Source organism: Paramormyrops kingsleyae, chromosome 19 (genome assembly GCF_048594095.1).
Source record: "Paramormyrops kingsleyae isolate MSU_618 chromosome 19, PKINGS_0.4, whole genome shotgun sequence".
Taxonomy (NCBI): Eukaryota; Metazoa; Chordata; class Actinopteri; order Osteoglossiformes; family Mormyridae; genus Paramormyrops; species Paramormyrops kingsleyae.
The window spans coordinates 21,619,771-21,644,903 of NC_132815.1; the positions used below are offsets into that span (position 1 = coordinate 21,619,771).

The window sequence follows — 25,133 nt, forward strand, 5'->3', positions numbered from 1 at the left end:
GTACATACTAAAACAAATGCAAAAAGGAAGGAATAACATTCAGATCTGAATTGATAGCTGCTGTTTGAGTAATGCCAAACAATTCAGTTTTGTTTAAATTTTTTTATTGACCTTCCTTTGTCTATGTGATCATTTGCATTATGGACGTAATTTAGCAAAACATAATATGTGCAAAGGAGTATATATAGATCATTAATTGCAGTAAAAACATCCGGATCTTCGGCATGTTTTGGAGGGCGTCGGTTCGGACGTGAAACGCGGCTGAGTTGATGGCCTTTTTGAGGGTGTGCTGTCCGTGTCTTAATGTGAAACGTACGCGCTGCGATCTGGCAGGGAAACGAGGAAGTAGGTGAGTCGAGGTAACGGAGGAGATTGACTGACTTAACACTTTAATGCTAATGAATATTAACGATGTCACTTTTGGGGAAATTGTATTTTATGGCCATCGGCCGTAGATGACCAGAAACCACGGTAATGGGAGCAAAATGGAAGATTCATTTAACATAAGCTGTTCTTTGTCCTGCGATTGTCTTTATTGACGCAACGTTCATTTCTGTAACACATTTGAAGCATACTGGTGAGTATTTAAGGCTACAGCACCTGTAATGTGCGGATGTAAATAGTCCCGGTAGTCTACGAAGTGTGCTATCGTTGTCAGGCGCAGTGTGTCACTGTCATGCAGAGGACCCGGCGTTATACCGGCTGCTGCGTCTTTTCAGTTCAGCCGACACTCTTCCTGATTGTCGGAGATCGACCGATGCCGGGACATGTGTGCTCTTTTGTCAAATGAGAACATCATCTGGAATAATTAGTAGAAAATAGTTTGTTAATTGACAATCACTGAAAACACGTAAGTCTGCACTGAATTTTTAACGAACTTTTTATATGAAAGGAAGTTATCTATGCAAAACGTTGCTGACGGATGAGGTTGCTTGTTGGCGGGAGAAAATAATAAACAATTCCGGCGAAGAGACACAGTTATCTGCTATCTGCTCTTCCAAAGTAACATCGGTGAAGGTCATGGCCGTTATAATTAACGCGTTACTGTTTATTAGCTGTATCTTTATATGCTGAGTTGCTAAGTTAACGCGTGTACTGTATTCAGTGCAGCTTAGCGGACGGATAAAGGGCAAACGAGTCAGTTGCTGCGTTTATGCGATGCATTTACTTGATTTGGGGTGCATATGCAAAGCCCATATTGTTATTTTTGACTTCCTGATAAGCGGTTTGAAGAGACAACAAAATTAGCTTTCCTTTATAATACAGTGCTCAAAATTTTTGGTCGCCATTGTAGTATTATTATAAATATAGGGAAATGTAAATAGAAAATAAGTGGACTGCAGGTTAATAAAACATTCGAATGGGTGTTTATTATTCACAAATCAAGGATTTACTTCCTCCTGGGTATTTAGTAGGTAATAAATCGTCTACAGTGATATAATTAGTGGGCATTACACTGGGCCTGGTAAAATGTGATTGAATCCTCCTGTTTTACAGTGGGAGGTGAGAGGTAATAAATAATAATAAACAGATTTTGATATGTTTCATCAGACTAGATAGTGATGGGACACTTTTTTGGGGAAGTTACTTGGTGTATCATATCTGCAATTTTTATGTTTTTGTAATGTCTGGTGACAAACTTACAACACTAATATATTACAAATTATATCCTGGTGTGGGGAGATTGGGTTCAGAAGGGTATGATATCGTGCCACTTAAGTCAGCCTCTGGCTCAGACCATCTGTGATACTGTGTGTTGGTCATTTGGGTTTAATAACAGCCTTTCTTGTAGTGATGGCATTGACCAAATATTGGTTCTGCTCCTGTTTCTCTGTGTTTATGGGCCAACCGAAATCGTGGAGGTCTGCAGGTTTCATTCTGCTTTTTGATGGTGTGGTACATATATGGTCTGTTTGGTGTGTGATGTGCACCTCATCCTGCCAGCCTCCTGCCTGTGAGATGATGAGTTTCTGTGTCCCCAGGTTACTTATCCTGGATACCACAGCCCTCAACTTACAACTTAGGAACCCATCTGATTATCAGCAATTACACAGCTCTTAATATTAGAATGCTGAGGTCCAGGATAGCATACTATTAAATGTCTAAAAGGTTGTTCAGTTGGTGAGCTGGAATGTTTACATGGTTTAATGTGGTCACTTGTAATTTGCCTCTAGATTTTCGGTGCAGGTATAATGGCGGAGAGCTGCTGAAGATGGGTGATGCGGGGACTTGTACGGCAGTATACTTGCTTGCTGTGCTTAATTTACAGTTTTTCTTATACAGTAAGTGATTATGACTACCAGATGAGGCATTTATAAAATAGCTAACAACCTTGATTAGAAAGTTAATATAAACAGACTGGCAGGTAGCGGGGAGGGTAAAGTTAGTGCACGTACAGTTCATCTAATATCAAGTCATAGGGCTGACATAACGTCTTCATGGTCAGTGTGAGTTAGTGGCGATGCGCTCAAAAAGGTAGAGTGATGTCAGCACTCAGGGAACCTGCATTAACGATTTGGGGGGCGGGGGGTTACAGGGATGGTGGCGGGGGGGACAGACAACATCAGTTCCAGGATCCGTTTCCCTACAGGTAGCCTGGATTTCTCGTCACGTCCAGCCCTCCATGTCTCTGCCTGGTCATCTCTCCTTTCTGCTCCCTGCCCCCCCCCCCCCCCCTCCGCTCTCTCTCGCCATCTCTGTGCCGTCCACCCTTGTTTGCATCACTGTGCAAACACTTTAAAAAGGGAGGCTTTCAGAGGGAGGAGGGCGAGGCAGAGTCGCGTCGTGACGAGAGGGATGAAGAACCAGATGGTTCGGCAGCAACCAATCCCCCCCCCCCCTCGGTTCCCAATCACGTGACACGCCTCGGAGCCATTCTAAGGACCGGCGTTTGTATTTCCATCAGCTGCATTCATTACAGCTGACATTGGTACAATGCTTCCAGGGCCCTATGTTTAAGGTTACAACTGACTTGCCAAGTACATTCTTATAAGGTGGCTATAGATTGTGAACTTTTTGCATTGGAAAGGCTGTAAGGAACCTTTTTGTTCTCCAAAACCAATGGAGCACATTCCTGCAGGATTATTGACGCTCACAGTAATCGTCAACCTTTTGTTTTCACATTTCTTTTTTGTGTGTTTGTTGGGTGCTTTATTGTATCACTGTTGTACAGCTTGACGTCCTTGTGATTCACAAGAATGTTTTGTCATGACACTGAGCTGCCTATGATGGGAATTTAATGCAGCTCTCCTGTAGTTCAGATGTACAGTCGTGCCAAAAAGTTTACATACACTGGAGCATAATATGCTCAACTTCCATTTTGATATAATTTCCTGTGTAATATTCATCATTAAGTGCATTCCTACAATAATTTCAACCAGTCTTCTTTATTTCCATGAATAATTACAGAAACTCTTTCACTTTCAATGGTTTTCCTCCTTCTTCATGGTGCCATCTATCTTACACAGTGATCCTGGACCACTAGCAGCAAAACAGCCCCATAGCATGATGCTGCCACAATTATGCTTCACAGTGTTCTTTGGGTTCTATGTTCTTTGGGTTGAGGGCCTCTCCTTTTTGTTTTGCCAAACATACTGTTGGTCATTAGAGCCAAAAAGTCCATCTTCTTTTCATCAGACCAAAGAAGCCTTTATCTTTATCCTTGTGCTTTCTTGCATATTCCAGCCTCGCCTTAAGGTGGCGTTCTTGAAGAAGGGGCTTTCTTCGTGCTCTGCAGCCCCTTAGCCCATTACGATGTAGGACCCTCTGGACTGTGGACAGTGAGACATTGATTCCTGAAGCCTTCAATTCTTGGCATACTTGTTTCGTTGTCATCTTGGGATTGAAGCGGACCTTTCGAACCAATGCCCTCTCATCGGTTGGTGTCAATTTCAATTTCCGGCCTGATTTTTTTAGGGTCTTAACTGTGCCAGACTTTTGATATCTCTGTACAGTTGTCTGGACGGATGACCTCTGTACTCCTAGTTGTCTGGCTATGGCATCTAGAGAGTTTCCCGACTTCTGCAGCTGCATTATTGAGTGTTATTTTCCTATCCCCATGTTGGATCAAGTAGAAATGAGGCATTAGCAGGTAACTCTGGTCCTTTATACAGCCCTGGTTGCACAACCTGAACCAGTAGGACACACATGAAAACCATTTGGGGATAATCCATGCGGAAAAAAGCACCAGATCACCCTGGTGTATGTAAACTTTTGACCTACTAATTTTGTAGCTTCATTAACTGAACTGTGAATAAAACCATTGAAAATGAAAGAGCTGTTGAAATCAGTCATGGAAATGAAAGAGATTGGTTGACATTATTATAGGAATGCATTGAATGTTGGATATTAAACAGTAAATGATATATAAATAGAAGCTGAATGTATTTCACTTAGGTGCATGTAAACTTTTGGGCACGACTGTATCTCCAGCCAAGCCAAGGCTACCCAACCCTCGACCAGGGTACTCTGAAGAGATTCAGGAAGGGACGACAAACAGAGGCACAGATAATCCACACCTGAGGTCCTGGATTAATGAGAAGGAACTGATGGAATTTGAAACAATGAAAATATTTAAAGGAGTGATATTTCTGCTTAAGGCTTTCTCATTAAGCCATGAAGAGCTGTGCTGTATCTGACACGAGAGTAGTGACCCCTACCTGTGTCTAAGCATACTAACTCTGTGGGGAAGCCGGTTCATCTGCTATGAGTTTAAACGGAGCATGATAACACCAACCTTTGTACAGAAGACCCAGTTTCTTTTTCCTGCTTGCCCTATTCTGCCGTTTTAGGTGCCATTTCCCCTAATTACTTGCTGTGTCATCTAATGCAATGTGTAATTATCATCCTGAGAATTTTTTTTTTCTTTTGTACATATTTCTTTCCTGGCAGATCACGAAATTTCAAGTCTATAACTACAAGTGCTGCTTATACAGTGAGATACTGGGACCCCTTTTTCTAGCCCTCTGGTGGACACTTTATGTAGTGCAGATTTCAGTGTAAATTGACCGCGCGTACACCGTTTGTTGTTGTTGTTTGTCCAGTGTCGCAACAAGCCAAACTGCTGGACACTGAGGACCGGGACAGGGCAGCACAGTATTAAATACTTGTTTACCTTTTCTTTTTTTTGTAGTAATCGCCTGCAGTCAGGTTGGGGGCCCTGGGGATGGAGAATAAAACTACTTAGTTTCCCACCAAACCTCTAGATGCACCCAAACTGTTACCCTCTCTGTTCTGCTGTATTATACCACTGGTTAATAACCAGTCATTCGTTCGCAAACACAATCCGTTCCAGGAAACTGGTCGCAAAGATGCAAACCATTTTGTACGTGAACCAAGGCAATTTTTCCCATAACAATGCATTGAAATTTGATTAATTCGTTCAAGGGCCTACCAAATAATAATTTTTTTTAATATATTTTCTTGTTTTTATAGTAAAAACTTTAAAGAAAAACACAATATAGTATAAAAAAGCATTAATAAAAGAAACTTATTAGCTAAAGTAAAAAAACAATATACAATAGTGTAAAATGAAGTTCACACTATGCTTACCTTTGTAAGGGGGAGTTCGGGAGTGAAGGAATAGAGGGGGGGGGGGGGTTGGGGGGCTACTGTTTGGAAGGAGAGTCTCCTTCTGTTGGAACAGTTGGAAACTGTTCAAGAGTGCTCTCTCCTTACTCGCTTGGCCTTTGGTTCGTTGATCACCTGTGGTTCATCTGTATCCTGTTTGAGCGTAACCTCAGGTTTGTTCGTGGCCTCTTGTTTTGACAGTTTCACTAAAAATCTGCCAATTGAGACTTGCCTTTTTCTGAAGAATATTTCTAAAATACGACATCACTTTTTCATTCATTTGGTTAACAGTTCTATTCACTTCAGCTTTGTTGGGGTGGTACAGTTCCACTTCAGTCCACTTAGCACAAATTTCTTTCATCATTTCATTGGTAGCCTCCCCCACTTCGTCTTCCTCCTCCGAATGCTCCTACTCATGATCCGCTGCTCCTTGTACAGTTCGATGAGTTCCTCAGTTGTTAATGCGTCCTTATCATCATGAACCAGCTCCTCCACACCTTCATTGTCAACTTCCAGGCCCATGTGTTTATCCATTTTTACAATATCCTCCACTACATGTTGTTCCTCCACATCATAACTTTCTTCAAAGCCTTCAAAATCTCTTTCAGGGGCAGCTTCTGGCCACAGTTTCGTCCACTTGATTATCCATGGGCTGCAGCAGGGATGTTGTGTTCAGTGGCGGGAACTTTATCTTGTAACCCTTACAACTTACTCGGGGTCCAGCTCATCCACTATGGCTTTCGAGTGTGTGCCGTGGCATTGTCTGTGATCAGGAGGCACCTAAGGGGCAGATTCTTCTCCATGAGATATCGCTTCACGGAGGGCGCAAACTCATCATTCAGCCATATCTTGAACAGTACCCTCATCACCCAAGGCCTAGTATTTGACCTCCACATAACTGGCAGTTTTGGCAGTAACTGGCAGACGACGTTGTTTCTCTTGAAGACGCGAGGATTTTCAGAGTGATAAACAACCGTCGGCTTCACTCTGAAATCCCCGCTTACGTTCGCACACATCAAAAGCATGAGTCTTCATAGGCTTGTGGCCTGGCGATGCCTTCTCCTCTTGCGTTATGTACGTTCACTTCGGCATCTTCTTCCAAAACAAACCAGCCTCATTGCAATTGAAAACTTGGTCTATGACATAGCTTTCTGCATTCGCGAACTGGATGAATGCTTTTGCATACGCTTCCGCGGCTTTCTTGTCTGCATTCGCTGCTTCGCCGTGCCATACCACACTATGGATGCCATTTCTTTTCTTGAAATTGTCGAACCAACCTCTACTGGCTTTGAACTCTTCAACATCATCACTCGTGCCTGGAGTTTTCTTCCTCAGATCGTCGTGCAAACTTCTCGCTTTTTCACAAATCATGGCCTCACTGATGCTGTCACCTGCCGTTTGTTTCGCTTGAATCCCAATTAATAAAAGCTTCTTGACTTGCTGTAACACTTGAGACTTTTGCTTGGTTAAAGCAGTTACCCCTTTTGCCACATCAGATGCTTTGATGGCCTCTTTTCAAAATTGTCGAGATCGTCTACTAAGGTATCTTGTACTCAGACGCTAGGTTGCTTTTCAATAAATTCTTTTTTATGATGATTTTCTTAACCACCATCTTCTTAACACCACTAGGAACACTTCTCACTTTCTTGGTAGACATGGTTCACAAATTATGCACAAAAATCAAACAAAGGTTGAAATGGCTTTAAGGCACTTAGAGCAAGTGTGAGCACCTCCAATGGCTGCTAGAGACCGATACGTACGCATTGGTGTCAGTCGAGGAATCTGTTCCTCAGCCAAATTTTGTACGCGAACCAATGCATTTTTTTCACTAAATTTTTACCTTATACTAACCAGTGATATTTTACCTTATACTAATGAGTGGTACTTTACCTTATACTAATGAGTGATACTTTACCTTATACTAATGAGTGGTACTTTACCTTATACTAATGAGTGATACTTTACCTTATACTAATGAGTGATACTTTACCTTATACTAATGAGTGGTACTTTACCTTATACTAATGAGTGGTACTTTACCTTATACTAATGAGTGATACTTTACCTTATACTAATGAGTGGTACTTTACCTTATACTAATGAGTGGTACTTTACCTTATACTAATGAGTGGTACTTTACCTTATACTAATGAGTGGTACTTTACCTTATACTAATGAGTGGTACTTTACCTTATACTAATGAGTGGTACTTTACCTTATACTAATGAGTGATACTTTACCTTATACTAATGAGTGATACTTTACCTTATACTAGTAGTAGAAATAAGCAGTGGAGTCCTGCAGTTAAGCTATTTTTTTCTATTCATTTTCAATTAGCACTTCATTAACACCTGGAACAGCGGGTCAAGACACTTTGCATCCATATATTCCACTATACCATTAGCATAGCAGGCAGAATGATGACTGACTATTTGTGCAAGCACTTTACATTTATGGATTTAAAATGGGATTGACATGAGTAATGGGATTGTTCAGGCTTGATGGAGAGGGTCCTGCTCGAGGCTTGAAAGGGACTGTAGCTGAAGAAGCTGCTGGTCAGGTTGTGATGTTTAATTCCACGTCTGTGTCAGATGGGTGGTGAGGTTTGAATCTGTTGTTATAGTTTTCATTTTTAAATTTCGTTCTCTTTTTTTATATTTTTCATTTGAAATCCTGTTTAGTTTATAGTCTTCAGTGTTGTCAGTTTTCATTTAATTTCATTTCTGTTTCTTGCTTCTTTCTTCTCAAAAACAAAATATTCTGTCTGTTTCCCAGAATCTCCACCACCTGCACAAGAAACATGGCCACCAGGACAACGAGCCTGGAGCCCCTGACCACGCTCTCACGTTGGTACCTGTACGCCATCCACGGATATTTCTGTGAGGTCATGTTCACGGCAGCCTGGGAGTTTGTGGTTAACTGGAACTGGAAGTTCCCTGGCGTGACCAGTGTGTGGGCACTCTTCATCTACGGCACATGTATCCTGACTGTGGAGCGCATGTATTTGTGGCTGCGGGGCCGCTGCCCGGTGCTTTTGCGGTGTGTCATCTACACGCTCTGGACGTACCTGTGGGAGTTCGGGACAGGGTTTCTGCTGCGCCAGTTCAATGCCTGTCCCTGGGACTACTCCCAGTTTCGGTACAATTTCATGGGCTTGATCACAGCTGAGTATGCCCTGCCCTGGTTCTGTGCTTCCTTCATTATGGAGCGGCTGGTCATCCGGAACACATTGAGGCTACGTTACGATGAAACTGCAGAGCTAGATGCTTTCAGCACTGCCCCCTACAGGTTGGGAGGACCAGTTACCAATGGTTATTTTAAAGTGGACTGAGGACAGTTACGGATACATTTCACCACTGATATTATAGCTCCTGTATGTTAACTGGAAAGACACTGAAAACTGAAGTCTGAGGGATGTTTTCTATTGGACCTCAGCTGCTCTATGTTTTAGGGCAAGCAGATAGGCCAGTCTTAAGAGGCTGTCTGGGCTGGCCTGTGGAGGGAAAGGGAATTCTTTGCGTTAAATAGCCACTCAATATGACAGCGTGGCATAATTCCTCCTATAGATGGACTTTTGGGACAGAGGAATGAAAGTGGTACAACTGTACAATTGATGAATTATTTTATTTTCATAGCCAATAGAAGACCTTATTTCTGAAATTCATTAACATTGGCTACATAGGAGGGTGGTGTGTGGTTCAGCGGATTAGGGCGATGTGCCTGCAATCAGAAGGTCATCAGTACAAATCCCAGCATCAGCAGAGTGGTTACACCATTGGGCCTTTGAGCAAGTCCAGGGATTGTCTGCCCCTGCTTTCTCAAAAAAATTGATAAAAGTGTCTGCTAAATAAATAAAATGTATCATTTATTCATTTATTTTGAAGTTATTACTATGGTCTTTTTATATGTTTTTTCTAAGCCTGTGTAATCTATGCTCTGACCAGAATATTTGCTTTGGTGGCTTAAAAAATGAATTGACTCCCAATTAATGAATTGGGAAAATACATGTATCTCAGGAATAATCAAAATAAAACTGTTTTTTCCTGCAGTGACTGTAGTGTATTAAAATCTGAACCCTTTCAATCAGACCGAAGTGTATTGATTTCATCAGCACTGAAATGTTTTAATGTAGCCTGCGCCCCCTGTGTGTGTTTATGTATATTGTATATTTGTTAAGTGGTTTTACACGAATATTTAGGGCATATTTACGGAAAAGGACTTGTACATTATGGCTAGTCTTTGAATATCTGCTGTTGCGTTATTTGACGCGTGCGCAGCATTTTTGATGTTTCCTTGCCAGAATGAAGCAGCGGTAAATATAAGCTGGTTTGTAATGCGCTTGACCCCTTTTCAGGTGTTTTAACAACCAAGCAGTAGTGAAACAAACATTTCTGCATGAATTGAAGGAAGCTGCGGTAAACATTAATGTGACCAGCACTGAAACTCAGTTTCAGCTGACCAGGTTTTTACTGTGGAAGAAAAGGGAAGAATCACGGGATTTCTGGAGACGTCCATCCAGGTCACGGCTTCGTCACACTACATTGACCATGATGCCTTGCGCCTACGCGCCGACTTTTTGAATGCTAGGTTTGTTATAGTGTTACAGTGAAGTTCACTGTAAAGTGTTTTGCACCTAAGTATAATTTATTAAAATTGTCCGCATAGTTTAACCATAGTCACTTCTGCATAATGTTCCAGCTGCATTTTATGTGAGGGAAAAATTCGGGGGTGCTCACCGACTAGCTAGCTACCTAACCCTTTTCGTATAATGGGAAGTAAAAAGCTAAGAAGGACTAACCTGTCCGCAGAGATATGCAGCAGGTTAAACAGCCACCGTATCGAGACTTGTCGGGTAAGGAGGCGCCGGCTGCGTGTCGCTGAAGATGCCGGCTCAGGCAAACTTCACAGGCTTCAACTTTATTTAATCTTCTCGCAATAGGTGGCTACATGCTAACGAATGGCCTTACTATGAAAGTAACTTTCCTATGAAAGCTGGCTAATTGAGTTTTTACCCAATGTATGCCTGGTTAGCTATAGCACAGCATTGTTACTAGTTGCTGCAGTCTGCTGTCAAGCCAGCCAGACCGACTTAACCCTGAGAAAATATGCTTTGCAGTGTTACCTAAGCCAACGTTAACTTTAGCTCGATAATGTTCGGGTTAGCCGTGGTCTGTATGATTCGACAAATTCAGCTTTTATACAGGTGATGTGGTTGTCACATTTGATACAGTTTTATAGGCGAAATGTTTTCAAACTAAGTGTGGTGGTCTGGAAATTCAGGTGCTTTCAGATGTCTTTTTTAATGGGGTAGGATAACCCCCCTCCCCCCAAGCAGTCAGGTACCCTATCTCAGATAATGTGGCCATGAAGCACAGAGAAAGAGCCACTCAGTAAAGACGTGCCTATTGCCATAATGTGGGAACACTAGACCCCCACGGACCACAGTCCCAGGAATCAGAAAAAATGGCTCCTGTGTAGATTCCTAGGCGGTCAGGGCAGTGGAAATCTATTCTTTGGCTTGACGTTCATATAGATGGTTTATGCTGCTCCCCCACGTGCAGGACCTGCTGTCCCTCACACCCCTGGAGGTGATGCGTGTGGCAGGGGTGAGCTACTCTCAAGCCTGCCAGCTGCTGAAGACCACCAGCCAAGCCTGTGCTCCCAAAATGACTACGGTAACAGCCAGCATCCCCCTCCTGCCTTCTTGGCAATGTGACCTGACCAAGTGTATATAGTGGGCAGCATATTGTAACAGGATTGGTGTGGGTCATGGTTTTTATCAATAGGAGGCAGCTTTCTGTAAGACAGACTAAAGTTCTGTGATTATATAACATGCAGTGCCAGATGTAATAAGCAGTGGCACACACAAGGGAAACAGCGATCGACATCACACACAGGGTGGGCACTAGCAATGCACATGCACCCCAATTTAAACATTACAGTGGTCTAACGTATTATGTACAACATAAAATACACGACCGCACACAGTAAATAAGAGAATTTCATGCAAGCTCGGTGCCATGCTGGTATTCTGAATAATCAGTCTCTTGGAACGGGCCGCATGGTGTCACAGTGTATATTTTGGGAATTTCATTGTGCTGAATTCTTTATCCAAAGCAGCAGCTTTAACTTATTTATGCAACTGCATGGCTTTCAGCTGCTGCCATTTTAGAGCTCTTAAGTTTGATCTAATGGAAAATGATTTCAATTATTTAATTTCAGCTGATTTAGTGGTTTTAGTTTGATGGTGTACATCTCTTTCATATCCTTATACTGTATTAATGGTGTACTGTACATTCCGCTATTAAGACTTATTGATATTTTCCAGTATTTTAAATCATGATAATGTCTCTTGATTCCCTTCTTTTTGCTGCATGGCAGTGATAATATTTTTTCTTATCAGTCAGTGATGTGACATATTACTTCCCTCCTTCCATCAGGCCTTGGAGCTATGGAGGCAGAAGACTGGTCTTTATTTCCCAACCTCCCTCGCTGCTCTTGACCGGCTGCTGCAGGGGGGGCTGGCATGCGGCACGCTAACCGAGGTAGCCACCTACTAGCAGCCAGTGCAGCATTACAGGAACATGCTAAAACGGGTTTGGACTGATCACTTTGGGGAGGCCTAGTGAGGCAACTGTCATCCAGGCTTCAGTTTTAGGGCCGTCTGTCATTTAGATTGTTGTTGGAAAACCATCGGGATTCCTCAGTGTCTCTCAAAGCCTGTTGACATCTTTGACTTTTGGCTATTCACACTAGAATATGCATGCAGAATGTTTGAGTTGCGTTGGTGTAAAATCTAGGTTTATAGTCACAGTTTGTGTGTTAAAGAATCAAGTGGGGCAAAGTCAAGGTCTTCTTCAAATACAAGGAATGTGGTTAATAATAAAACCCTCCTTCATCCTCCAGGTAACAGGCCCCTCCGGTTGTGGTAAGAGCCAGCTGTGCATGATGCTCAGTGTGTTGGCCACTCTGCCGCACAGCATGGGCGGCCTCGACAGGGGGGTTCTCTACATCGACACAGAGTCTGCCTTCTCCGCTGAGAGGTGTCTTGCCCTTCCTTACTTTCTTCCTTCTTACTTCTTTTTGACTCTCCTCCTGGTTAAATTTGCAGACGACACCAAGGTGGGTGATGTAGCAGATACTGATCTAGCAGCACAGAGGCTACAACGGGATCTTGATTTAATTAGCGACTGGGCTGATACATGACAGATGAAATTTAACACAGATAAATGTAAGGTAATCCATGCAGGGAGCAGAAATATAAAGTACAGATATTTTATGGGTTCCACTGAAATAAAGGTAGCTGATTATGTGTATGTTGATGCTTCCATGTCCCACTCTCGCCAGTGTGGGGAAGCAATAAAAAGGCCAGTAGGATGTTGGGTTACATCACTAGGTGTGTGGAGTTTAAGCCAAGGGAGGTGATGCTACGATTATATAATTCCTTGGTAAGACCCCACCTAGAATATTGTGTGTGGGTTTGGTCACCATACCTCAAGAAGGACATTGCTGCCTTGGAAAAGGGTCAACGTAGGGCTACAAGAATGATTCCTGGTCTTAGAGGAATGTCTTAGGAGAGGTTAGCTGAGCTGAATCTGTTTAGCCTCGAGCAAAGGAGACTAAGGGGGGACATGATCCAGGTATATAAGATTCTAATGGGTCTGGATGCTGTTCAGCTAAATGGCTACTTCAATATTAGTTTAAATACTAGAACTCGTGGCCAAAAGTGGAAATTAGCGGGAGAACATTTTAAAATGAATTTGAGAAAGCACTTCTTTACACAGCGTGTAGTTAGAGTATGGAATAGTCTTCCTGCTAGTGTAGTGGAAGCTAAAACCCTGGGTTCCTTTAAATCAGAGCTAGATAAGATTTTAACAACTCTGAGCTTTTAGTTAAGTTCTCCCCAAACGAGCTTGATGGGCCAAATGGCCTCCTCTCGTTTGTAAATTTCTTATGTAAATGGAAGTGGAAGAACGCCGCCCTTTTCCCCACAGGCTGGTGGAGATCGCTCAAAGCAGATTCCCCGACTATTTCTCGGTGAGGGAGCGTGTGGAGGAGATGGCGAGCCGGGTGCACCTCTTCCGGGAGCTCACTTGCCGGGACGTCCAAAGTAGGTGAGCTGCCTGCTTTCGACATGAGCAGAGAAGCATTTCCTGCTGAAGGAGTCTTTCATTCTTTTATATCGCTTTATGTTTTGAACCTTTGGGAAGTGACGCATTTGCCCTGCAGTTGGTTACTCAGAAATGTGCTGTGAATCCTGAATAAAGAAAGAATGTTGGTAACATCACCTGTTATTCTGCCAGTTTGCTTTCAGTTCCATCCCGTCATGGTGATTACCTTGTCCTGCAGCCAGCTTCGTGTGCACACTCTGCTTCTAAATCCAGCTGCTATCTCGCTGTGAAGCATCTGCTTTTGCTGTACCCTGTATGTGTGTGTGGGAGCTTGAAGCTCCATCAGATAGTCTAGATCACCACTTTTCACGTGACTCCATGCAGACTGCAGAACTTGGAGGAGGACATCATCTCCTGCCGGGCTGGCCTGGTGGTGCTGGACTCTGTGGCGTCTGTGGTGAGGAAGGAGTTCGACCCATCACTCCCAGGGAATCTGGCGCACCGCAGCAACCTGCTGGGCCAACAGGCTGCCACCCTCAAGTACCTGGCCCAGGAGTTCAGCATCCCGGTGAGGACCGGAGGGAGAGCGCCCCCTGGAGTTCTCAAAGGCAACAGAAGTGATGCCTTTTAGTGGCCGACTGGCCTAGGAGCAATCGGAGTGACAGTGGAGATTGATGAGAGCCCTTTAAGTGCTGCCGCTCCCTCGTGAGCTTTCAGCCTGTCTTTGGATAGGGAGCGAGTGACTTGTCTGTGTAATGCAATACCTTTCTAATGGTATGCTGCCAGAGGCTTCTGCAACCCAGCTTATGAGAGCTGCAGTACTCACGTTCTGTCATTAGGTGGCTCTGCTTCACTTTTGAATATTCGGGATTCTCCTTAGTGCAGGAACATTAGGATAAGTTACTTTTTTTTTCTTTTTTTTTAATGCATGTATAACCGCTGGTCACAGATTAACATTGCAGATGTTCTTTTTAGAAATCAATAATAGTAGTTATTTGTCTAGTTTGTTCATTTCCCTCTGTTTACTCATTAGAGGGAAAATTCAAAAACATTTTTGAAATGCTTATAGCAGCTATTATTAAGATGGTGACCCTTCATTCAGTGTTGAGGTCAGTCTGTACTTAGCTCCTATTGCCAGGGCCTTCTCCTATTGCAGCCTGCCTAAGCATATGGTGGTCTTTCCCATGCAGTAATACCTTCCCATCTCCTGCCTCTCCTGCAGCCAGATCGCTGCGGGCCTGGATCCGTGCAGCCAGGCATAGTTTGTTTGCACACAGTTTTGCATGAGCGGTTGTGGAGCCTAGGAACACCCCCCCCCCCAATTTCTGATGCATTAACATCCAGTCCGCTCACATATCAACTTCACAACTGCCCACAATGATAAACAGAAGGGCTTCCTTTTGGAAACATATTGCAAGGAAGCAGCGATTTATAGAGGGTATAATCAAGTTTGCTGTTTTTATCACCCTGCAAGTTTACACTGAAAGATTGAGTTGAGGTGGCTCGCCTGTTTCCCAGAAATAGAGGAGCATGGTTGGTCCTGGCCTTCCACGCTAGGCTGCTCGATATTAACGATATTGCCGGTAAAAATCATAATGGCTCTATAATGTGGAATCGCAGACTGGCTGCAAACCGCACCGATTGTGTGTTGTGCAGTCAGTTAGATGGCTTTGTTGTGTCGCACCGTGGTGGCACGGTTCGTGCCCATATCAGGCAGGCTGCCAGCCGTTTGCATCCCTGCGGTGTAACGGCCGCAGCAGGGATTCCGGTTTCCTAGCCCTCGTCCTAACGGGGGCCTCAGCCAGCTAGATCCAGAGCTGTGGAGTGGCACGGGTGCATCAGCCTGGGTTTGGGCCCGGCTGCATGCTTTTCCCCAGACGCGCCGTGAAATGTTTCTGTGATGATGGAGTTTTCATGCTGCTGGCAGTTAGCAAGGCAGTGTTTGTTTGCTGCTGTGATTCGAAATGCAGGCCACACTGCTGGATTGACAGCTGAAACGTCATGAGAGGACTGCTCAGACCAGCGTGACCCTATGGCTCCCAGCGTCGTCGTCCTCCCCATCCCTAAGCGTTGCATTATAAAAGTGCTAGGTGTTTTTTTTTTTCTTTTTCCCTTAAGTGATGTCAGTGTGGTGTTATGTAACTGGAACATTTGTCCCTGGTTTGGTCATGGCTGGGTCATTGCATCATGAAATCGCCCTTTCATGTTGGTTTGGGTGCTGCTGTTCACGTCTGTCATCACTAAGGAGTGGCTCAAACTCACCTGAGGGCAGGTACAGCACCTGTGAGAGCTCTACAACCAGCCCGCCCACTTTGCATGGGCCAATCGCGGCACAGGGCCTGAGGGCTGGTTGTGGTTCTGGCTTTTGTTCTGGTTGAAGGGCAGATGTGATGTGTAATGATACCGTGGGTGTTTTTCCTGTCTAGGTCAGAATAGCGTTGTTTGTCTTGAATAAGGTCCAGCAAAGTGAAGGAACAGTCCATTTTGTAGAACCTTGTACCTTGCAGAGCCAATATAAACAAGGCCCAATGTCTAAATCTTGGGGTTTTTTTTAAATGTCTTTTTAAGACCACTGAGGTAAATGAATCTGCATGGGAACTCTCTCCATACATGTCTGTTCTTGACTGGTCTAGCTATTGCTGCCAGAAAGGGCCAAACTCCGCTGCTGGAACATGTCGACCAGCGTGCGTCGGGCTCGCCCTGCAGTCAGCTGCACCGTCACGGTACGTTTGTGAGGGAAGGATGGGCTCTGCTCTTGGAAGCGCTGAAAGTGTCTCCATTCATGCTGCCAGTGACTTGAAAATAATGCTTGGCGTGCTCTTCTATTGGAGCTGTCCAGAGACTGCCATGTTTTCTGTCTGAAAGAGAAGAGTGGTCCATTGAGGGAATTCAGTGGGCCTGAGTCACTCTTTTCCCTGATCTACTGCTGCTTCTTTCTTTCACCCAACAAAGCATTAGGGTGCTGGTGGGCCCATGTGCCTCTCTCGCTCCATACTGCATGTGTGCCTGTCATAGGGCCTGTAGATTCCTCCATTCACTGAGCTGTGCAGCTCTGTGTGCTCTTGAGCTGTGCTGGAGGGCAGTACGTCGAAAGCAATTCCAGAATAAATGCCGAATTTCTAATAAAAGCAGGAACAACAAGGAAACGTGTGTTTGATATAATTACCCGTTTGGCCTGCAGTTGACTCTCTGAGGCTCAGGCTTTGGTCTCCTCGGTCTTCTGCCAGTCAGTGTGGAAAGATTGAACTCAGTGGAGGGCTGTAAAAGCTTTCATTCGAACCTGTTTCCAGCAGAAGGTCAGAGACAGACCTGGTCTGTCTCAGCCTAGCCAAAGCTGTCACAGCACACCAAATTCCCATGGGATCAACCTTACCTGCTGCCACAGGTACCATCTATCTTGGAATGCCCCTTCCATGCTGGCAAGAATACACCTGACTCTTGGCAGTGCTGCTGACCTGGGGGGTGAAACAATTTCTGGCAACCGGTGCAAATCATGAGTGCAGAATTGCTTCTCTCGAAAGGAATCAGAGTTTGGATGGAAGCTCTCTAAGACTGTAAAGTGCACATGCAGGGTTCGCACCTCGCAGGCAGGGCGGGGAATCGGGTGTTTTTTCTCGCTCTGCGTTTATTGCTTGCCGCCTCTGCTATTCCTGTGTGTCTGCAGGTGGGGCTTGCGTTCTTTATAGTGCAGGCTTTTGTTGCACTCGAGCAGTGTGTGGCTGTTGCTTCAGTGGCTAATCTGCCGGTGTTATCTTAGCGCGTATGTAAATGCGGCCCTCTTCATGGTCTGCCTCGCGGTGCTGCGTACGTGGCCCCCGCGGGACACCTGTGCTTCCCTTCCCGCTCCTTGCAGAGCGCCTGCCCGCTGCCCCAACCGCTACCGACGCTATCTCGCCTAGCTTTGCATAACGAGGACGCGGCAGCTTCGCGTGTGTTGCAGGCGTTTGCCTATTTACTTTTTATTCCTTGGGAACCGTCAACAGGAGGGAAATGGCCTCCCAGCTGGGCTCAGCCCGTCTCTGCCCTGCTAATTGCAGCAGAGATGAGTCGGTGCTTTAATTGTGTCGCTCCTCTTGCGCCGCTTTGGGCAGAGTAGCCAAAGCAGAGAGAGCGTCTCGCCAGAGGAACGGCAGCGAGGCCTGGCACAAAGGGAGCACTGTTTCTGTGTGGAGCACGCAGCCACTGTCAGACTAAATCAGCCTCGCACTGAACAAAAGCCGTACTCTTGAGGATTCCCTCTAATGATGACCCTACAGTAGCAGAGGCCCCTGTGAGTAGGAATGGGTCCCATTTTTCAGCTTACAGTTAGTCTGTTGACTTTATTGTTCTAGTGTGACTTCCCAGCAAAAGAGCAGCTTCGGATCTGTCGCCGCCTTCCTAGTATTTTCCATGAAGTGGGGGCTGAAGATCTACATGGTGCTGCTTGTTTGTGGCGGTAGGCTGTGCTGTGCCTGATGCAGTCACAGTCAGGCAGCGACTATCGACATGTTATTCCTGACTGCAAGTCACTGCCCAATGAGTCAAACTGCAGGCAGAATCGGTGTCTTTGCTTTGAGGAAGGCGATATGTTTAACAGGTGAGTTGGCTTTGTGGACCTTAGGTATGCCATGGCTGCCTCATATCTCCTTAACTGAACCATCGGGCCTAGCCGCCACCCAGGAAAAATCATTCATGTTGTAGCTGAGGTTTGGAAGACAGGATCTTATTTATTTTCCAAGCAGTGGGTTTGGTTTTGGCTCCAGGGTTCTGATGATGCTGTGATTGAGACAGAAGGAGGAGCAGATATGCAACAAGTGGCAGCAGATCTCCCAGGGAGCCCTGGAGCTAAAACCCCACCCTGTCACCTCCTTTGTTGCAAATCGACTTCCTTACTCCCTCCTTGATCCATTCGCTTAATTGCTGTCTCCTCCGAGCCCCACAAAACCTCTTTCCAAGTACTTCAGGTAGCCAATGGCTAAAGAAACGCTCCATGCGTTAAATGTCCATGGCAGGAGACGAAACAAGTGGGGTTTTAAGGATTTATATAGTCTACTACACAACTCTCTTTAAGGTGGCCAGTGCAAACTAGTGTGTGGAGACATCACAGTAGCTCAAGTGCCTTTGATAGAAAAGATATGGCCGGCCGTCTTTACTCAGGTTCCTGTGTTTGGAAGTTTTTCTTCTGGCGTACTGCAGAGCAGGAGTCCAGAAGGACACATCAGAGGAACCTTGCTGTAGATTTCTATCATGGTGCCTCTGACATGCTTTCATTTGAAGGGATGCATTTGAAGACTCACAAGTTCAATTTTAGAAACACTTCTGCTCACTCTCCCCATGCAATGCATGTCATTCTTACTTGGTGAAATCAAAGTGGGATGAAAGGCCTACCTCATATGAATATTTGCTGTGTGGCTTCAGGATGGTTCTAGCCAGAAGCCCTGTAGAGCGGCAGTCCGGCCACAGTGACACAAAAGCCATCCTTGTCCTTTGGAGTTTCCTCTGTTATCTTTGCTTGCACAGGTGTAGGTGAACGTGGTTGTTTGATTGCTAACATCACACATCCCACCTTTCCGTTGCAGTTAGAGGAACTGCATAGATAAAATGAAAGGAACTAGTTTTACTTTTAGTTAAATAACTGATTTTGCAAAGAAGGAAATAACTTTTAAAATATATATCATGTATTTTTTTCAACTGAATAAATGTGTGATGTCCACATGTTTATTAATTCAGTGAGTTTCTTAGGCAGTGTTTTAAAGCTTTTATTACTAGCTCTTTTCAGCAGCTAGGTATATGTTTATTAGTTTAATAGTTAAGTTAGCGAATTAGAACTGACGTGAGGCCTACAAGAGCTTATTAGTTGGGAGAGAGAAGCTGAGAATTAAAAATAAAAAAGTCATAGGGTAAAGGTATTTAAAAATGAGAAGAGAGTGGGAGAATGGCGAATGTGTTTCCTGGAGAAATAGGACGGGCTGTCGGACCCGTCCTGCTGAAGTGTGCAGTCGTCTCTCTTCAGTAATTTGCGTCCTGGAGTTAAACGGTTCGCCTTTGCCACTCCCCCTCCCCTGCGGCTGTTTGTGTTTGTCTCTCTGTTTGGGGAGAGGTGACCTGTAAGCAGCGGCCGCCGCAGGCATGTCTCAGTACTGGCGTGTCTAGCTTCAGGCGTCTCCTGTGAGGTCCTGCAGCTTATGCGGGCTGGGCCCACGCTGCAAGACTTCCCTGGGTTTCAATCAGCAAGGCTGAATAAAGAGCCTGTACGGCCATCTACATCGTAGCCAACAGCTATGCCTTTCTGCAGCATACCTCCGTTAGGTCCCTTTTCTCGTAATCATTAATAGACGGTCTTTGTGACAGACAAAAATAGCTGGTAGCTTCAGCTAGTTTGGTGTTTTTCATGGCTGTTGCCGGTAGCTTGTCAACCTCAAACCAATAATAACCAGGCGAAACTGCTTCTTTCAGTACCATCGCTTCTGTGCCTCGGACGTTTCCTGGTGAGTCAAAAGTGTGTTCTTTCACCGGGATCGGAGGTTTCGGCCAGGTGCTCTGGAGGCCTTTTGGACCTCGGTGCTCGGATCGCATTACATGGGTCACCTCTGGGCTGCAGGGTCACCAGGCCCCACAGCATGTGTCTGACCGGGTCGCACTGCACGTTTGTGTCCCTGGTGTCCTCCGAGGTTCGTGCTGGCAGATCTGTGGCAGCACTCAAGGTCAGCCAGTGTGAGCCACATGGGCATGGCCCTTTGAGGGTGGGGAGGTGGGGGGGAGGCTGAACAGCTTGGGGCTCGCTTTCATGCTGACCTACAGAGCTAGGGTGGCCCTCGCACGTCGGCACACATTCCATTCAGCGGGCGACAGACTGTGGGTGCAGGCTGGCCGGCGTCCTGCTCGTCCCGGTTAGCCTGCTGACATTTGGTGCCGCGCGCGGGTGACAGCTGGCCTGTGTCTGTGGCGTGCCCCCCCCCCCTCGCTGAGGCCCACATGCTTTTGGGAGACCACCCGTATCTGCAGACGCATCTCCTGCTGCTGGTGTGCCCCCAGTTGCATCGCCAAGCATGCCTTACGCCTCGCTGTCAGACCTCGCACTTTCTTATTCAAGCAGCCGCGTGCCGCCGTGTGCTTTGCGCCCCTTTGTGTCAGCTGAGAGACCGAAAGTGGTCGCAGTGTCCTTGCGGTAGCGATGGCTGTTTTTCTATTTGGCACCACCCCCGCACCCCTCGCCACCACTGTGTGGGGGTCTCACCCCCCGGCATGCTTCCTGGTGGTCTCGTCAGAAAGGGCACAGGCTCGTAGTTTCACGGGCCGCTCTCTGGAGGCGGTTAAATAGATTCCCACCCCGCTGGATTTTCCGCCGGTGGTCGGGTCCGTGTAGCGAAAGCTGGGTGTCTCGAGACGTGCCCTTCCTCTGAACCCTCTGGTCCATCTGGACCTCTCCAGATTCACCTCCTCACCCATCCCTGTGCTTGTGCGGGTTCACGATAAATGTTTCTGTAAATATTCTGCCGTCTATCTGCTGGCTGTTTGTGCTGCTGCCAGTGGTGGCGGAGACGGTGGCTGTTCCCTCCTGCTCCTGTTGTTTTTGCTCTGCCTCTTCTTCGGTTGTAATGGGTTTACCTTGGACCCACAGTGGTCCTACCAGTACGTTTCTGTGATCCAGCTTGCGGTTTGGTTGATAGCAGGAGCTGGCCCGTTGACGTCTCTGCTTGGCTGTTTTTTGCTCCGTCGGGCCGTCCTTGGGCACGTGGCCGGTGGCCGTGTTACCGGAGTCGCGGGTTTTACCTCGCAGCTGTCACACCGCACCGCACCGCACCTAGTATGGCGGCATGAGGTCCAGCAGCCGCCGCCTGCAGTGTGTCCCACTCTGCTTCTCTGAGTCCCCAACAAGCTTACGACTGCATTTACTGGATGTTCAGTTTTGAGTGCCTCGTTGTGTGGACAAAGGGCTAGGTTGGGTTTGGAAGACGTGCACGACGTGACTGATGAGTGGCGTTTTCTCAGACTGCGATACAGGATGTCAGGAACGCAGTAGATGAAATGCCCTGGTCCCTCGATGAAGCAGACTCAGTGGAACTGTCCCGGCCTGCCCTGGTAGTCGTCTGAGGCCCCGTTCGTTAGTGCAGCTGGCATTTAGTTTCAGTGAAGTTGTATCATGTCTGCGTACATGAAGAAACACAGCACCTCCCATCCTGCACACATGTACTCTCTTCTCTAACCCCTCTGAGACTCTGACTCATTCACTCACTGGCCAAGACAACGTCAGGAAGTACAATGTGAGCAGGTCCATGGCCTAATTATGGATTAGTCATGCTATTAGTGAATCATCCCTTTAGTCTCAGACAATAGGTATTTGTGTGACTCGGAGCTTCTTAAAACCCATGTTGGGGACAGTTGTACTCACTGCTCTTTTTTCCCCTCCTCGTTTGTTCCCCGGCTATTTGTTTATGCCTTTGTTTCAAATCCGAGCGCTCCCTAATAGTTTTGTTGGTCTCCTAGCAACAAAAATGACAACAACTTTTTTTTTTTTTTTTTTTTTTGCACATAAGTCTTCAGGACACCTTCTACCCATTTTGCTTTGGACGGCATTATTCAGTGCTGCTTAAATGAAAAAGGATTAGAAGCTAGTGGGAACTGTGACATGTAAATACAGGAGGCTTTGCACACGTCTTTTTATGGCACTCATAAATTGTAAACTAAATGAGTCGATTGCTATGGAATTTGGAAATAATAGTGTTCAGCTGAACTTTTTAAAACAAGAATATCCTTGGGGGTTTACAAGTGTGTATTTATATGGTGGTAAACAAAAATCTTAAGCAATAACACTGGAGTGCTGTGATCTGAATTTAAAATTAGAATTTCCCGCAAGCACTCTGAGTGGTAAGCTGTTAAAAGTTGAGCTTGTATTAAGCAATGTGTTGGACAACAAACAAGCAATTCTTAGAAAAATCTTAGCTCTATTTTCTTTCAAAACGTTCGGGAAGTTTTTTTTTTTTTCTTTCAAGAATATTCCTGCACTTCTATTACAGGCTTATATAACTGGGGAAAATCCAGTTTTATAAAAGGGTAGCCCAGGATTAAGGGGTGGCGCGTTTTTCGCTGGGCAGGATATGACACTTTAACAGTAAACGCTGAGGGAATTGCAATGACTCATGAGTCACATACAGGAAATAGCAAAGCGACTGCACTCCTGGAGCGAGGGAGCGAGAGAGCGAGAGAGCGAGTGCCGTAGCGCCCAGCACGGGTCCCGGCCTGGGCCCTGCCGATTACCTAAATACCTGTGACTCGTGCGCGAGACTTTGCTCGAGCTCGATGTGTAAATGGTGAGCCGGCAGCCAGGAAGGAGCCTCGTTTTATGGGTTATTTCGGGCAGCCTGGCTGAAAACAAATGAAGAACAAAAACTGCTGTGATGTTTTTGGGAGGTGGTCTGGTCCGTAGGCGCTCACCATGGCGTAACTCGGTCCCACAGGACTTCATGAGATTACAGGATAGGCCCAGCGAGACTCCTCAGTCCCCACAGTCCCATGCCCCCCCCCCCCCTGCCCACTTCTGTACACTAATTATGGCAGCTCTGGTATGTCTTTATCCCCCCTCTTCTGTGATCCATCTGGCCACGCTTCTGTACAGAAATTAGAAGCCGCGTAACTGCAGATTAGACGTGGGTCCATCCTCTTGATTGAATTTATAATGTTTTTTAAAGAAAAAATCCATGCCCCCCCATGATCTACACTTTTAAGTTGCCTAACTCTCACTAATAGGTTGAAACCCCCCCACCCCCCCAGCAACTTGGAGAGCTGCCTGCTGTGATATCTGGGTTTATACTGTGACACGGCTTCTTCAGCACGGTCTTGAGCCGCAGGCAACTGGAAAATGTTCCTTAGTAATGGGTGTCAGGCAGCACTCTGCCGCCTGACACACACCGTCAGCCCAGACCCCCCCCCTTCTCCAGCTTGCCTTCAAACGTGCACTCACAATTCACTGTGTCAGACAGGGCGGCTGCCACTAGAGGGCAGGCAAACAGTTTCTAGGGGGATTTTTGAGGAGAGTGACCATCACTGGATGGTGCAAGCAGGCTGAGCAGCCTTACTTTATTACAGCTCGTTTTTAGTCACCTAATATCTGGTATGTGTACCTACTGGGTGAGTCACGCGTACGATGGATTTCATATCACATAAAAGACTCTCTGAACACAGTACCCCACTGAATTCCTGCAGAACAGCTAACGACCTAACAGGATTCTCTTTGCATAATGCATTGACAGTCTTATAGCACAGCTATGAAGCATTTCTGTGGCTTTGGTTTGTATATTTGGGCAGTATATTTCATCTATTTGGTTTATGTATTTAATTTCAAAACCTCACATTTACTGTGTTTTTGTGTTCATTTAACTAGGAAGAATGCAGCCCAGAGGCAAAGATGTTGTGTGGAATGTGAAGATTGAGTTTGAGAGTTTGATGGCAGTTTTGTGTATTTGGTATATTGAACTTTGCATTGATCATACTGTAGATCTAATATATTAGTCATAGATTAATAAAACAGAGGATGGATGGAATACAACAGGACAGAGGTTTATATATGTGAACTGTTTTTATTTCTTAACAGCAGTTAGAAATTTGTGCTGGCAAGACTCAGGAACCTGAATCCTTTCTGTGAGAATGTGATAAAATGTAAAAATGTAAACATACATGAGTTTCACAACCTAGGCATGCTGTGCAGACGTGCTGTGGACAGGATGCCGTTCCTTTTAGACTCAATCTCTGGATCAACTTTGTTTTCCCGCCAAAGTAGCCTGTCGTCGAGGTTCGGCTTTTCCTGGTGTGTGCGCGTGTGTGTGTGTGTCTGTAAAGAAACACACTTTCAACCCTCTTACACTGCTGTCACTTGTATCTGTGCCACTGTTGTGCTCTAAGCCCCAGGTACGTGTCTGCAGCAAGGCCATTAGCTTCCTGTGAACATGGTGCAGCAAGGTTCAGTGGGAGAAGTGCCGGAATTTCAGGTTATTCCGACTGGCTTGGTCTGCCTTTCAGCTGTGCAGATTAAAAATAGTGTGTTTGGCACAAGGTTGCACATAACACAAACAGGAGATAAAGCGTTAACAGTAAAAACCAGACCGGGAAGGATTTCTTTCTTAATTAACTTGTTTATATATTAAAAATGGATGCCAAAGTGTTGTGAGGAAGAGAACAAAGCTTCGCCTCGGAGAACGTAATGTTTCCTGAGCTGCACTTTGTTTGTTTTGAAACATACACGTGTTTATGTGAGCGACGCCGGTCACGTAGCAAGACCTTGCTGGCAGACAGCATTGCACAGAACCTCATATGGCAGAAGGAAGGGGACAAAGAGCATCCTCTTTGTAGGAGTTCAAGTTCCATCTCGGGTTTGGGTTTGAGTTTGTACTGCCATGGATCTCAAGCTCGGGTGGCCACCGGTCCCAATTCCATCCCCCCCCCCTTCTTAAAGGACAGCCACGCAAGTGCCAGCGCTCT

The 25,133-nt window shown here is 45.6% G+C and overlaps 2 protein-coding genes across 8 annotated transcripts in view; both read left to right on the top strand.

Annotated features, from left to right (window-relative positions):
* Window positions 1–23: 23 nt before the first annotated feature.
* Window positions 24–9,656, top strand: LOC111858980 (transmembrane protein 229B-like). 6 transcript variants are annotated; one of them, XM_023841243.2, is made up of 2 exons: window positions 24–349; window positions 8,344–9,656. In XM_023841243.2, exons 1-2 carry the CDS (start codon window positions 270–272, stop codon window positions 8,897–8,899), a joined length of 636 nt encoding a protein of 211 aa, XP_023697011.2. In that variant the 5' UTR covers window positions 24–269; the 3' UTR covers window positions 8,900–9,656. The 6 variants fall into 6 exon arrangements, with proteins under 6 accessions (XP_023697011.2, XP_023697016.1, XP_023697014.1 ...); XM_023841248.2 differs by having other exon boundaries at window positions 273–359; XM_023841246.2 differs by lacking the exon at window positions 24–349 and adding an exon at window positions 371–577.
* Window positions 9,657–10,044: 388 nt separating this feature from the next.
* The window catches only part of rad51b (RAD51 paralog B), a 42,215-nt gene continuing 27,126 nt past the window's right edge, over window positions 10,045–25,133 (top strand). Inside the window, exons 1-6 of one of the 2 annotated variants that reach the window (XM_023841266.2) lie at window positions 10,045–10,155; window positions 11,130–11,243; window positions 12,009–12,113; window positions 12,475–12,611; window positions 13,563–13,682; window positions 14,064–14,247. In XM_023841266.2, the coding sequence (XP_023697034.1) occupies window positions 11,160–11,243; window positions 12,009–12,113; window positions 12,475–12,611; window positions 13,563–13,682; window positions 14,064–14,247 (630 nt within the window). In that variant the 5' untranslated portion in view covers window positions 10,045–10,155; window positions 11,130–11,159. Of the gene's footprint in view, window positions 10,421–11,129; window positions 11,244–12,008; window positions 12,114–12,474; window positions 12,612–13,562; window positions 13,683–14,063; window positions 14,248–25,133 lie in introns of both variants that reach the window. The other variant, XM_023841265.2, reaches the window with a different exon arrangement.

Bases quoted from the DNA above. Each gene is read 5' to 3' on its own strand.
- LOC111858980 (XM_023841243.2), top strand. From the start codon at position 270: ATGGCCTTTTTGAGGGTGTGCTGTCCGTGTCTTAATGTGAAACGTACG. The intron at 350-8,343 runs GTGAGTCGAGGT...TCTGTTTCCCAG, and splicing joins GCAGGGAAACGAGGAAGTAG to AATCTCCACCACCTGCACAA.